This window comes from Drosophila sulfurigaster, chromosome 2L, assembly GCF_023558435.1.
Source record: "Drosophila sulfurigaster albostrigata strain 15112-1811.04 chromosome 2L, ASM2355843v2, whole genome shotgun sequence".
NCBI classification, from domain to species: domain Eukaryota; kingdom Metazoa; phylum Arthropoda; class Insecta; order Diptera; family Drosophilidae; genus Drosophila; species Drosophila sulfurigaster.
In genome coordinates this window covers 25405796-25421684 of record NC_084881.1, presented here as the reverse complement: position 1 = coordinate 25421684, position 15889 = coordinate 25405796, and the positions used below count along the sequence as shown (strand labels likewise).

General features: G+C 37.1%; 1 protein-coding gene across 1 annotated transcript in view; it reads right to left on the bottom strand.

Moving 5' to 3' along the window:
- LOC133838061 (platelet binding protein GspB) overlaps positions 1-15889 on the bottom strand; it is a 73152-nt gene that overhangs the window by 27375 nt on the left and 29888 nt on the right. Inside the window, 1 exon segment of the mRNA XM_062269053.1 lies at positions 1484-2360. Within this exon segment, the coding sequence (XP_062125037.1) occupies positions 1484-2360 (877 nt within the window).

Below are 15889 nucleotides of genomic sequence, written 5' to 3'. Positions count from 1 at the left end.
GCACTGGGACTGATGCCAGCGATGCTCAGGCTCAGCAGCAGCGACGCCAGCGCCGCGAGCACTTTGAGCAACTGCGTCGCGATCACTATCACAACATGTACTCCACGATCAGTGGGCATCGCCAGAGTGCAGTTAACTTGGCCAGAAACAGCAGTGAACGCGACAGCACACAGAGCTCAAATATGGAGAAATCCTCAAAGAAATAATGCTTCTTGTTACACTTAATGTTATCCCATAAAAAGATTGTTTCTGAATAAACGTATTGAAATATTTAACTACAAAGGAAGAAAAATCTTAAAATAGTTTCGATTGCGCTGGAACAAACTACAACATTTTTCGAAGCCAACGAATGAAGCATAAGATAAAATGTATTGCTTCCTTTCTATGCTCTACTATTTACGTAATTGTTTTATTATTCAAGAGTTTGACAAAACAAAAATATTAAGTGTGTTTCAAAATAAAAGTATTAAATTCCTTAACTACCAGAGTTGATTGCCAAGAGATTCAATAGCAAAGATAGTATGTATGTTTCTGAACATTAAAAGCCTTAACTACCAGAGATCATGGCCAGGATCTTCAAATACTTTGTAAAAGTTTAGAAATGAATATTTCTGTTAAGTAATTAATAGCTATAAAATAAGTTTCACTTTGTTATAGGCGAAGCTATGATGTAAAACAAATTATATTGCTTAATTTGTATGTTGTACTTTGTTTTAGAGAGTTTGTTCAAATAAGTTTGAAGCAAAGAAAGCAAAGATTTTATTCTAAGTAAAAGGATTTAAAATTTTGAACCTTAGTTAATTGAAAGATTTGAAGTCAGCAATCATAAAACTCTGTAAATAAGATTGCAGTTTGTTCTTTTAGAAAGGAAATTAGAAACGTAACTTTGCTTAAATCTAAAATGATATTTTATACCGGTACAGCTCCGGACCTCTATTGGCCTATGCTCCTAGGGGAAGGCCTTTCAACCTTAGCTTAAACCTAAAATGCTATTTTTGAATGAAAAAGAAAAAAAATGTATAAAGTCTTGGAATGTATAAAACATCCTATTATAAAAGAAAGTATATTACTTAATTTGTATTTTCCACTATGGATACTGATCTTAGACAGTATTGGCAAAGCTACAACCTCGATGAGAACAAATAGTAAAGTGAGCTAAATCTCTAATTGGTATTGGCAAATATGTTTCACATAAAACAAAGATAGCCAAAGCACTTTAAAGTGAAGCCTGTCGAAGTTTAACAAAGTTATTTAATACAATAAATTAATCGTCAAATTAAATCGTTGCACTCAGTTTAATAATATAAATCAAGTTCAAACTGAAAACTCTTAAACAGCCTTCGCACTTAACTGTTGCTTGTATTATCTCAATCCAAGCAATACTTTCCACCACAAGAATTTATCTCAACTCGCTGCAGCTGGTTAAAGCCGCGTAAATTGCTGTTAAAGTCACAAGAGAAATCATTAATAACGTTTAACTCACCTGGCAAATGCCGCTGAAACAGACACCTCGCCATTGTTGTTGTTGTTACTAGTGTTGTTGTTGTTGTTGCTGCTGCTGTTGATGATGTTGCTGGCGGGACTGAGTCGCTCCCGTTTGACGTTGCTGCTGTTGATGGCGAGCAACTGTTGCTGATGACTGCTGTTGTTGCTACTGTTGTTATTGCTGTTGCTACTGTTATTGTTGCTGATGTTGTTGTTGTTGCTGACTGTTGAAATGTTGTTGTTGTTGTGCATGTTGGCAATAGCCGACGACTCCATGAGTGCATCCTTTAAGGAATCCAACGGCAGCGACAGCTTCTCATTCTTCACCTTCTCCAAGTACAATGCGGCATAAGCAGCAGCTGCTGCTGCCGCTGTGGCTGCTGCTGCAGTGGCTGCTGAGGAGGCAGACGACGCTGAGACGGACGACGATGAGCCCGAGGAGCTGGAGGAGGAGGTTGAGCTTGAGGTATTGCTGCCGGCAGCGGTGGCTGAGGGTGTTGCTGCCTGCATGATGCTGCTGCTGTTACCCGTCGCTGCGGCGCCAGCAACCGTTGCTGTTGTCGTTGTTGGGCTGCTGGCCTCGCACAGCTTCTTCGAGCTATCGATGGCGCCGTAGCCGCTGAGCAGCAGCGAACGCTCGCTGAGCATTTTCGCCGTGTTGCTGTGGTTGTTATTGTTGTGGCTGCTGCTGCTGTTGAGATACTGTTGTTGCTGGCGTAGATCGCTGGCCAGCCGCTCGAGATGCTTCCGCTTGGTGGCCGCCGCCGCGGGCAATGAGTTGAACTGTTGTTCCTGCTCCTCGTTCTGATGTTTCACTGGCGTTGCCGTCGTCGCCTTCGCTGGTCTCTGCTGCAAAATGTCGGTGGGCGTGTTACCTGAAAGAGAGAGAGAGAGAGAAGAAGCGTGTTAAAGAGTGAATACAAAATAGAGAGCGAGAGAGAGAGAAATTACGCAGTGCGTCACTTAACTTTCGCTGTAAATCGAAATCGGAATACATAACAAATGGGAATCAAGTCCAACGACAAAAAGAGGGGCTCAGCTGAGGGGTCGTTGGGGTTCACATGCAAATCGGCCAAAGGTTAACATAACTTATAATATGTTAACAAAACCGTTGACCTGCAATGTTGAACCCCTAAGCTAATTATCGGGGTGATGAGTGCGCAGCCGGACACAAAACAGCAGTCGAGACAGTGTAACAACAATGAAGTACTCGATACTCGAGCACACGCACAACAAATTCAGCATTTGTCATAGACGGAACACAACAACTTCGAACTATAGTTTTGCCTTCAATATAGTGCATATAGTTTGTGATTCATTAAGCAAAAGCGTGGTCAAAAGTTTCTGATTCATTAAACAGTACTTTTGCTTAAAGGAAACTAAATTGAAGTGTCTAAGAAGCTGATCGATTTTAAAACAATATTATTGCATTTACTAAAACTAAGATGTGGATTTGATTGAGTGTAATTAAAGGCAACAAAAAGCTTTTTCAGATCCAACATCTTATACGATATATACTACTATATATACTATATATATCAAAATTCTATTCAATTCTATAGCTGACTTTAGCTAGAACTTCAACTTGGTTAATTCAAAAATATTTAAAAAATTAAAATATTTACTATACTTATTATACTTTGTCATAGTTGAAAAGCCAATTGAGTTCACATCACTTCACCGCAACCTGAACATAATCTTTAGGTGTTACAGTTCAAGATGATATCATTTTGTTGCTAGATATATGAGTAATTAATTTGATGAATGAAGGGATCGATCTAATGCGTTGACTCACTGTTCAATAGCAGTTCAACGTTTTATTTATAGATTTAGCTGCTAATATGTAAGCCAAGTTTACATCATACTAGTAATAGACTTGAGTTTAATAAGTGTTTTAAATGGCAAGCTAACACTCTCTTATGTCATACTATGATAAGTATATTTACTTAGTATATAGTATATATTACTACAAGCAAGCGCTGACAGTTGAACGCTTCCGAATACGGTAAGAAAGCAGAAGCGAAGAAATAAATACTCTCACGAGAGACAACTAAGAAAGAGAGAGAGAGAGAGAGAGTGTAAGGCAAGATAGTCGTAAGCTAAACTTAATGATCTGTTGCAAATGCAATTTACATCATTTTTTTTTTTAAGTAAAAAGGGTTGTGTTAGAAGATTTCAGCTAAAAGTTTAGTCTTAATAATAACTTAATCATTTTCTCTTTATAATAGTTGACAATTGCTATAAACTTAATGAATTTCGTTAAAATAAGTTTTTCTGAATAACAGAATATTTTAAATTGTAACATATGTATTATATATATTGAGTTATCAAAGTAAGAGCTGAAGAGGTGTTTAATGTTCTTTGAAATGCTGATTCTAAGTTCTTAATTTTTTTCTTATTCATTATTAAAAACTTTCTTAAATGCTTTTCGCCTTTAGTTTTGGCCTCTCACTAATATGCTCCATCAGCGCAATAGTAGAGTACACACACTCTGTCACACTCGTACACACACACACAAACACACACTTGCACACACTGGTTTATAGGACTGACCGCAGTGGCATACATTGAACTTTATGGTGCGGTTGAAGCTTCCGTCGCGCCCATCGTATAAATTGTTTATTTACATAGCACAAACATTTATTTATTTGCTCACTCCTCCTCCTCTTACTCTCTACGATGCGTAGGCTCTCTCTTTTTTTTTGCGTTTTGACGCATATAAATAATTTAATTGTAATTTAACTGGCAGAAATTAAACAAGCGAAAAAAATAAGACGCAGAGAAGAAGTGAAGTGAAGATCAATGCGTGGCAAGAGACCGCGCCTCAAAACCCAACCAAAACATTGACCTTTTGCCACGGTGCAAGCATGATGCCAAGGTGTAAATTAATGGCAGCCGTGCCTCAAGAGTTGCAGACACCAAACAGCAACATCGACTGCCAGCAGCAGCATAAATAATTAAATGAAATATTTACTAGCGAAATTAACAACAATTTGTAGTTTAGGCTCGTTAGGATCGTCGCTAGAATCGCAAAAAGACTCCAAGAAGCCATCGGGAAACCAGTCATGAATCTTTTGCCCCACACCCAAACACACACACACACACACACACACATTGGACAACCTCCTGTGGCTCGAACGTGGATCAAATTTCAAAGATCACTTCCACACAATTGTGTATAAATATTGAATTGTATATTACTTTTGCGACGCTTATCATAAAATTGAGTTTATCATTGGTTAGCACTCATATTCAACTTGGCTTCATTTTCGCCTCGAAAAATGCTGCCACAGTGTGGCAAAGTTTACGATAATTGCGATAGATTATCTTTAATGGTAATGTGATAAATGATAAGTGTAAGAGATAATCTTAAAATAATGTACATCTTAGTATATTCCGACTCTATTTATAACGATAAAATTATATGGAAAATTAGAAACAAAATAAACAGTTCTAGTAAATTATCCTTTTTTTTGTTCAATTATTAAAATTTTACTCGTATTGTAATATTTTAGTTTTAAAACCCTTTAAGTCTCCACAACTACCAACAAAAAATTCTATTCATTATGATAACTTTATTCGAAATCTTATATGGAAACCTTGAAAATTTAAATTGTAGTAAAGAATTCTAAAAGTTCTTTACATTTTTTATTATAACAAAATTCAATTAATATTCGTATTTTTCTGAAATACTTAGAAATGTTTATTAATTTTATCAAAATACTATAAATATTCGTATTTTTTTGATATTCTGGTTTTTATCTGGAAAAAATTTCGTCGTATTTCGATATTCTAGTTTTAAGAAACTTCAATTTATGTCACAACTATTGCAATTCTCAATTTCTATTCATTACTATAATTTTTATTGAATACATTAGAAAAACTTTGCAAATTTCAGATACAAACTATTTCGAATAAGAAATTATATGTTTTATATAACGAATATCAATATTTGTGGACTTTTAAAAATCTATTTTATATTTAGAAAAATTTCTAAATTGCTAAATTAGATTTTGATTGCAGTTCTACAATTATTCTGCGCCAAGATCTTTAGAATGTCGCTAATAAACTTGCATCGTGTTTAACCACTGTGCTATCATTTGCTTGCTTTCAATCGAGTAACCATCTGCAGCCTGCCCTGCCCCACCCCGCTACTGTCCCCCCTCACTCTCAACGTCTGTTGGGAGTCCATCATGAGTTGCGGGCCGGGCTGCTGCTGATTGGCATCGCTTGGTGCCAATGGTGCTAAGTGCCGAATGCCGAATGTCGAATGCCGCGCTGGGGCCAAAGAGTGAACGGAGAGCAGAGAGGAGAAACGAGAGGGAGGTAAACCGTAGACTGTGGCTAGAGACTGACTATGGAAGATTGTAAAAAAATAAACGTAGAGCTGACGTCGGCATCGGCATCGACATCAACATCAACATCGCGACATGCGCCGGCGACACACTGTTGACTTTTCCAGTTGAGGCTTGTGCTGTATTTTTATCACACACACACACACACACACTCAAATAAACTATTCATGGGTGTGAGTGTGTGTGTTTGTGTGAATGATCCGCACAGTGACAGGCCGCATGTTGGGTCGACAAGTGTCAATAGTACTAATAGACGACCGACTCTGGGTCTCAGGGGCTAGGCTAGGCTTCAAGCTCTAGCGAAGTGTCTGAGCACGTTCGCAAGAGAGCGAGCAACAGAGAGAGAGAGAGAGAGAGAGAGTAGAGTGAGAGAGAGCGAGAGTTCTGGAAATAAGAAAAAGCAACGGTAAAGTTCATTGCCATTTGGCTGTTGACTATTTGGCTTTTGGGGCACGTCACGGGGCCCTCAACAACAACAGCGACACAAACACAAACACACACACACATATCGTCACGTTGGCAAACACAGCTGCCAGCCAGCGACCCAATCGCCTCCCCCCTGTTATTGTTGTTGTTATCGTCATGTGACCATTTTTCATAGACCTCTTCGTAACGCCCAGACCCCAGAAATTGTCTCAGATTCTTTTGAGTGTAATTTGATTTCGGTTTGATAAATCGCCAAAGAGTTTTTTAGAGCAGCTGTTGCTGATGGATTCATCTCAAAAGTCTAGACCTCTTGCCAGACCTTGTTGCAATCGGACTTACAAAAGCCAGGCCATGGGTTCGTGTCGCGGGGTGTTAAAATTAAACACACACACAAATACTCAAATACAAGCGTAGTGTGCTTATCAGCTTTTGACCTCATTTAAAAACCAAATAAAACGCAACGCTCGAGAGCAAATAGCGCCCCACCGATTTATGCGAACTTTGAGACGCCTCACATTTCAGTGCTCCGTTCTTATCGCCTAGCCGGAGACAGATCAGGGCAAGGGGGAACAGCTAGCGTGAAGGGAGAAATAAGGTTGTTTCAACTTTGTACTCCTCAAACAAAATAAATGGAGAAGCAATGCGAATGTGGAATACCCTCATTATTATTATATTATAAAAATAATTATGAATGTAAAGGCGTTCTAAAATATACTATTATTTGGTATATAGTATGCACTTTGGTATTTTTCTGATACTTTCATTGTTTCAACTGTGTTGTAAATATGGAAATATGGTTGTAGAATATGGAAAGTTTACGAATTTGTCAAAACCTCAATTAATATTATAAATATGTATAAATAAAATATACTTTTATTTGGTATATAGTATGTAGTTTGGTATTTTAGTATTTTTATGATTCTTTGGTTGTGCCAACTTTGTACTCCCCAAAGAAGAGAAGTGGGGAAAAGAATATGGGAAAGTGTACGAATTTGTCAAAACCAAAATAAATAATATAATATGATAAATAGAAATCCAGTATATATTATTTTAGTATTTTTACTATGCTTTGGTATTTGTATTTAGTAAAATTTTAATTCTTTTATTTATTTTTTTCATTTTATGTTCAAATTGTGATGAATTCTTTTAATTGAGATTTTGATTTCATCATTTATTGTTAAATACCAAAATCGGAGTGAAAATAAATTGAAAGTATATACTTTTAGTCGGGAGTACTTCATGACCTATCGATCTTGACACCTCATTGCGTAACTACAAACGCTTTCAACAAACAATATTGCACTCCAAAAGCCAAGTGAGTTTCTCAGGTTGCCTTAAATTTCATTTGACTTTTGTTTTGTCACATTTCGTAGATAAACATTTATGGGTTTCTATCAGCATCTGCATCAGTTTGTTGGGCTCTCTAGTTCTCAGTTCTCAGTTCTGAGTTCTCGGTTTCATTTTCTGGCTCATTTTCAGTATTAATTGTTATTGTTGTTGGCTGGCTTTATTAACGTGATTTCTTGTATCTCAAGTGTTCGGACGGTCGTTCGGTCGTTTTGGGGTCTTATCGCTGTGTTTGTCCAAGTGCCAGTTGAACTGTTCAGCACAGTACACGTAAGTAGTCCATATATATGGCCTGCCTGGCACCGCGAGACGCGACATTGAAGCGGAGATACGACGCTTGAGGAAGGGGAGAGAAAGAAGGAGACGGTGACGGAGACTGAGAGTTGAGCTGTTTGCCTGCTCTTGTTACTTACTTATTATTGTTAGACTTTTCAGTTATTGTTGCTGTTGTTGTTGTTGGTTTTTGGTTCAGTGTGTGTTCTTAATTTTCGTTATGGTCGCATTTTTGTAAATCATGTCGCATTTATTAGATCATCAAGGTGTTAAAGATTGTATGCCCCGGTCCCCTTTCCACTTCCCATCAAACACCAAACACGCGTTTCACTGATAATACTTTTCGTCTGACTCTCTGGCCTTTTTTCTCTGTGTGTGTGCGATGAAAGTAATTCAAAGTTCATTAGTGTCTGATTTTTGGTTTCTTGATTTGAATGACACGCCCCCAATGTAAACAACCGAAAACCTCGTTCACATTTATCACATGAAACTCTAACAAAAATAAAAACAGCAACAAAGAATAAACCAAACAAAACAAAACAACAAACCAACAAGAATTTCTTTATCTTTATGATGACAATCGCTTGGAATGCAATTTTCATGTGGAAATTTCCAAAAAAAATTAACAAAAATAAATAAACAAAAAGCGAGTTCAAGGAGCGAAGTTGATAAGTTAAACTATAAAAACGTTTAATCAGTGATATCATAATATTATGTTCTTTCGTAGAAAATATTTCCACAATGAACTCAAGAACTGAGTTTTGAGATATCCGCTACGCATTTTGAATTAAAATAAAACAATACAGTATTAATTTTAAAATATACCAAATTAATATACCGCAAAAATATGAAAATATACTACAAGCTGTATACATTCAAAATATAGCACAGAATGCAAAATACCATAGATGGTCAGCCAAAGCACAAAATGGTGAAAATATACAAAAACTTTGGAATATTGATATAGTACTACATTCAAAATATACCATAAAGTACAAAATATACCAAAATGTCAGGGAAAGCAACAAATATCCGTATTAAATAGATGTTTTTATCTGTATTTCTTAAATAACTTCTAAAATTTTTATCAGAGTTCTTATAGCAAACATTTCCACTATAAACTGAAAAACTTAACCATAAATGTTTGCCAATTACTTCCTCTGTTAAACCCATCATCATACAACAAACTATAAGAAAACATATTGGAATGTAATTTTCATCATCGAAAAAGAATTTATAAAGCGAGTTCCAGGAGCAAAGTTGATAAATAAAACTATAAAAACGATCAATCAATGACAAAATATTAAGTTCTTTTAGCAAAGTTTTCCATGATGAACTCAAGAACTAAACAATAAAATGTTTGCCAATTACTTCCATAGCTAAACCCATCAAATTTGGTATGCAACAAACTATTAGAAAACATATTGCGAATAAAATATTCTTAAGTCGCCCCGTTAGGCAAGCAAAGCAATTAAAGTGAAGTACAATATGTAAAAATAATGATTATATAAGGTCTGCGAGAGCGCGTTTGTTGTTCGCTGCCAATTAACCCAAATGGAAACTTACTTGGCCGAAAGATAGATAGCCAGTTACGAGTGCCATAAACACATGAGGCCCCTCAGGTATGTAGTATTAGTATTCTATATAGTATATATTAACTGTGCTGATATGCTCGAGAGTCAGCATAATATTGTATAGTTTATATGGCTATAGACGAGAAGAGAGGCGTATTATTATGATGCTTGTGGGCAACTCGCGTCACACATTTGGTCGAGTCATAAAGCAACTAATTGCAGCCACTAGATACATGCCACACACACACCAACACACATATAGACACAGAGAATGAGAGAAAAGTGAGTGATAAAACCGAAACGGTATGCAATTAAATAGAAGAACAACCAAAGAGCTGAAGGGAGCGAGTTGCTATCGAAGAAGTGCGCTTGCGCGCGCGCCAAAAAGGAGTGGAAAGGGGGGAGTGAAGGGGATGAGGAAGAGGAGAGGTGTGTAGATAGATGCATGTGGGCATAGCGCACACGCGAATCTGCAGCGAAGCAGCAACATTAGACATGCAACTGGCAACTTGCAACTTGCGCAAATTTATGAACCTGAACCTGCGGGGCCAAGACAGCGCGAGAGAGCGAGAAGGATAGAGAGTGAGAGAGAGAGAGAGAGAGCGAGAGAGATTGAGGCTGGCAAAAACAATATTGCCAAAGCAACGAAACGAAGTAAAAATCAAATTAAAACCAGAGCAGGCAAGCACGAAATTTCTAAGGAAATTTCACCCCGTATGTGGTTTGGTTGTTGTTGTTGTGTTTGTTGTTTTTGTGGCGGCATGCAACAAATGGCCGACTGCCAAGAGATGTTTGCGGCTGTGGCAAGCAGCAACATCTACAACAGCAGCAGCCTGTGGTGAATGACCAAAGCGCATTAAGGCAGCCAAGCGACCAACCAGAGCAACACCAAACAACAACCAAACAGGCAGAGTAAAAAAAAAACCTGTGCTAATTATTATTTAGTGCAGTTCAAGCCACGAGAGGTGGCAAGAGGCGAGGCAGCCAATGCCACTGCCACCGCCAGATAGACTCGAGACTAGACTCTCGACTCTCCTTCAGTCTTCAGTCTTCAGCTTTGAGTCTTCAGTCTCGACTCTCGACTCGGCTGCAATCTGCACCAATTTAACCAAATAAGGCGCTTTTAGCGGCCAAATGCATTGCATGCAACGTCGTCGACGACGCATTGCAACAAGAGAAATCTGCAGCAAGTTGAAAGGCCTCTAGCTCAGCGCTCAGTCCGTCCCTGTCTCTATCTCTGTCTCCCTCTCCCTATCTCGCTCTCTGGGTTGCACCTGTTTTACAGGAATTCAGAATTCAAGCGTCGTCGTCGTCGTCGTCGATAATAAACTTTAATGCTAATAGTAGTTGTACATCATCTGCAATGGACCAAAAAGCCAAGCGAGAGACTCTTTTGAAGGGGGCAACTAAAAATCAAATTCCATTAAAGCAATTATATATGCCACAATGTGGCAAGAGGCAGCAGCAACAGCAGCAACAACACCGAGGTTGCCTCGACAGCTTGACGTACTGAGAATCGCAGAGAGCGGCGTAATTAGAATTTTTGATTAGCCAAACCTGTCAACTTGCCCTCGCTCTTCCTACTCTTCCCCATTCCTCTTGCCACCTTGCCACCTTGTTGCACGAGTCCAGTTTGTCCAGTTCAAATGGCAGAAGGTGTTAATAATTTATGAACATTTTCGCCTTTTGCACTGATTTCCAATTTCAATTCAATTTGCGGCATCCAAACTGACAACTGACAACTGACAGTTGACCGTTAGTCGCTGTCTGCACTCGGCGCGGACTTTGGCTGCTGTTGCTGCTGCTGCAACTTGTTGCAAATTCACTTTACTGCATTTATAATCAAATAATTGTGAATTGATTTGAGTCAAAGCCAAACTGACAATCAGCTGCAACAGGTTGTTTAGCTAACAAGGAACTAGCTATGCTTATTTTTCTCTTATTAAGTTGTTTGACTCCAAGTTAAATTCAATGAGAGAAGCCGAAAGAAAAAAAGAAATTGTAAAGGATTACATTAAGATGGGTTGGAAATCTTTTAAGTAAATATTGTTCAAACTGTGAGAGTAATGAAAATAAATATCAAATAAATATATAAATATTTCTATTATAAAAGATATTAACACAAATCCTACAAATATTTTATGAAAATAAATAAATAAAGTTAAAATTTTTAGAAGAGATTTCAAAGCTTATATTAGAAATTGAAATAATAAGCTTGGAAATCTTTTAAGACAATAATGATTTAAATTTGAGAAGATTGAAAACAAATTTGAAAAGTTTTACACGCTTGAAAATCTTTAAATATAATACAAAAAAATTCAAATTACAGAATAATAAGCAAACTTTTTAAAAGATATTAGAAAAATTATAATTTTTTACTATATTATAATATCCATACAATATACTTATTCTATACAAAATATTAACAAAAAAACAAATTAATATGTTAAGATAAAGAATTAATGTTGAAATAAAGTTACAGTTTTGAGAGGAAATTTCAATGTTCATATTACGAATAAGATTGGCAAACTTCTATGAAATATTAAGAAAATACTTCAAAATATTATTAAAGTAAAGTTCAATTTTGTAAAATCAATTTGACAAACATAAGACAATGTTGCAGTCTCTTTTAAATAAAAAATCCCTAAAGTTAACAAATGGAATATTTCAATGCAACTCACATTAAAGTGAACAAACAAATCAAGCTAGATATATAAAGTGACAAATGTGTAGAATTTGCGAAATTTGTTGATTGAAAACGAACAAACAATTTGATAAAGTGACGAATAAAAATAAAAGTTAACAAACAATTTGCCAATTGTCGCAGATTTAAGACGAGACAAAGGAGAGAGAGGCGAGTTGCAGCTAATGCCAACTGTTTGAGTGCAGGTTGCAAGCTGCAACCAGCTGTGCAACGCGCTGTGGCAAGACGAGAGATGCAAGCTCAGCTTGGCGTCTTTCCAGGCTGCGGTTGTGGCGTAAAAAATCAAGTGCAGATTAATTAAATTCGATAATTAAATGAACGTAGCGAGCGGAGATCGTGTCTGGTTTGTTGTTGGTTTTATGCGGCAGCAGCTTCGTTCGTTGCACATTGAGGGTGCCCCGTTGCTGGTTGTTGCTGGTGTTTGGTGCTGCTGCCACAGTTTGTGAGTCGCCGCTTCTCTGCGCCTAATGCATTTCTGTGATTTGGGCGCAGCGAATTAATGCGCAGCGCTCTATAAATTTGTCAGCAATTAAATGAGGCAGCTGAAGGACCCCCCGCTGTCCCCTCCTTGCAACTCTTGCCACGCCTCTGCAGCATTGGGAAAGTCTCAGTTGCAGTTGCAGTTTGCAGTTTGCGACTCTGAAATCTCTGCGGTGCAGTTAAACGCGACTCGTGCCATATATCAGCAGCCTTTGCAGCAAGTTGCTTTTTGGCATTTCACACACACACATATATACGATATATCGTATGTATTTACAGCTATATAGCATAGGTATTTATATCGCGATAGCTGCCACAAACTCTGAACTTTATAGACTCTCTTGATGATCTCTCGCTGGCATTGGCATTTTGGCTTCTTTTTTTTTGTGGCAAACTAATTCCGCATGCAACTGCCAAACGCTTGATTGATATTTGGCGATAAAGATGAAAATGCCGCTTCAAACTCTGTGTGTGTAGCAACACATGTAGCACATGCAACAACGGCAGCAAATAAGTATTAAACTCGTCCACAGCTGCCAACAGAAGGCAACGGCGCATGTTGCACATAAATTTATCGAGTTCAAGCGCAGTTGTTGCAAATTTATGTGGCAACACTGCGATCGCAGCCTTTCGAGTCTTGTTGCTTTACTTTTGCTCGGTTGCAAGTTGAAGGCAATTCGTGGGGCGTGTCCTGTTAACAACAGTGCTGCGAATGTTGCAAGTAGAGAAGGAGACAGAGATAGAGACTACAACTTGCTTATAGATATATCTGTGAACTGCTTATGATATAGCCAAACTTGTTAATAATGTGGTATTATTCTCAAAATATACCAAGTTAATATACCAAAATATACCGAAGGCTTTACTCGGTATATCGGTATGAAGCTAAATTAGTGTGATCTCAAAATATACCTAAAATATACTAACGTACGCCGAGTAGTGCTATTATTCTCAAAATATACCGAGCCAATATACCAAAAATATACAAAAACGTACTGAAGAATATGTTCGGTATATCGATGTGGAGCTCTCAAAATATACCGAAAATATACTAACGTATACCGAAAGTTTTATTTGATATATCGATATGGCGCTACATTCGTGTGTACGACTATATACTCCCATCATAAAATATACCGAATTTATATACCGACAATATACTAACGTATACCAAAAACTATATTTGGTATGTCTATAAAGCGCTACATTTGTGTGCTCTCAAAACATACCAAATGAATACGCCAAAAAAAAATACCAACATATACCGAAAGCTATATTTGGTATATCAAAAAGATACTGCATCCAAAATGTCATCCAAACCCTTAATTAGAAAAAATCTTTCTGTAACACATTGCGTATACTTTATGGCTAAGACAAGTCGAAAGTCGCAAGTCAAAGCGCTAACTGTAAAACCGTTTGCCGAGTCGCCAAGCACTTGACATTTGTAACATGCAATTACATAGACAGACAGACAACAAGTCTCTCTATAGAGAATATAGTATTTTCGCCCGCCCAAAGGTTCTTTGATAATTTCCAGTTATATGCGCACATAATATATAGGTGGCATACATAATATATAGTTGCCATATATTATACGCAGCTCTTGTCGTTGTTCCTGGTTGTTGTCGTTGTTGTTGCTGTTGTTGTTGCTGTCGACGTCTGCGTCTCTTTCTTGGCTTGTGTTCAACGAGTTCAAGCAGTTCAGAACCTTTGCACGCGAACTTATCGCTGCGTCAATGTTGCGATGTCTCACTCTCTCTCTCTCTCTCTCTCTTTCTCTCTTGCTGCTCCTCGACAACACGTTCACTGCTTAGAGTGGCCCAAAAAACACCGGACAGACAAATAAATCAACGCATTTTTCAAGTGCGACAGTCAAAAGTGTTGCATTAAGGGTAGCACCAACATAATAAATATTCGAAACAAGTTTAAAGATTGTTAGAAAACATTACAGCACTAATAAAACTAATTAAAATTGAGAAAATATTTACAGAGTCCACTCTTCAATTGTTATCGTTAAATAATAAAAACTGATTATGAATAAAATAAATAGAGAATGTGAAAGCTCAACTACGAATCTTTGAACAATTTAACGTTTGAATGTTTAATCAAACAATTACTGCTTTCAGAAATATATTGGACTTTGTACTCTTCTGTTCTGTTCACAAGATATTGACATTATCTATCGACGACTAATATTTGAAATAATTAATTTTAACAAGTAAGAAAGCTTCAGTCGAGTGTGCTCGGTTTTAAGATATTTGCAGTGTGGCATTATTATAAAAATATATCAAATTAATATACCGCAAATATACCAACATATACCGAAGGCTATTTGGTAGATATTATTTTCGAAATATACCAAAATATACTAACTTATACCGTAGGCTATATTTGGTATATCAATATGCTGCTACATTCATCTGCTCGACTGTAAGATATTCGTAGTATGGTATTATTCTCAAAATATACCAAATTAATATATTTAAAAAATACTAACGAAGGCTACATTTGGTATATCGTTACGGTACTCTTCTGTGGTATACTCGCAGTGTGGTATTATTTTCAAAATATAGCGAAATAATAAACCGAAAATATACTAACATATGTATTTGGTATATTTATATACTACCACATTCAATAGAGACTTTGATCAATTATTTAATCTCATCTTTATTTCATATTTTCTTATAAAAAACCCTTAATAAACCTAGTTTTAAACCAAATTTAAATGCTGCCTCAATTCCGATAGGAATTCGTAGAGGAATTAAATGCTGGAATACCCCCAATGGAATTGCGGCCTGCACACGTCAAGCGATTGGGGGTGACCCTTTTATTTTTGATTGTGTTTAACAGAAAATGTGAACAAGTGTGTGTACGAGTATTTTGATTGTTTCATAAAGTATATTTATAATCAATAGCATAACAATACCAACAGCAACAACAACAACAACAACAACAACAGCAGCGACAATCAACAAACGCGCAACGATGTCGCGCCTGATTATATAAAATAAATATCTTTGACTTGAACTTTTGCTGTGTTGACTGTTCCCATTTTGCCTGCGCACACACACATGTGACACTTGTGTATGTGTGTGTGTATATGCATATGTGGTGTATGTACATATTTCAAAAACCGAGCAAAAAGTCAAAGCAGCAAAGCGGTCGCCGCGTACAAAATTCAACAGCAGCAAATAACAACAACAACAACAACAAGCAGCAACAAGCAGTCGGGCTACATATAG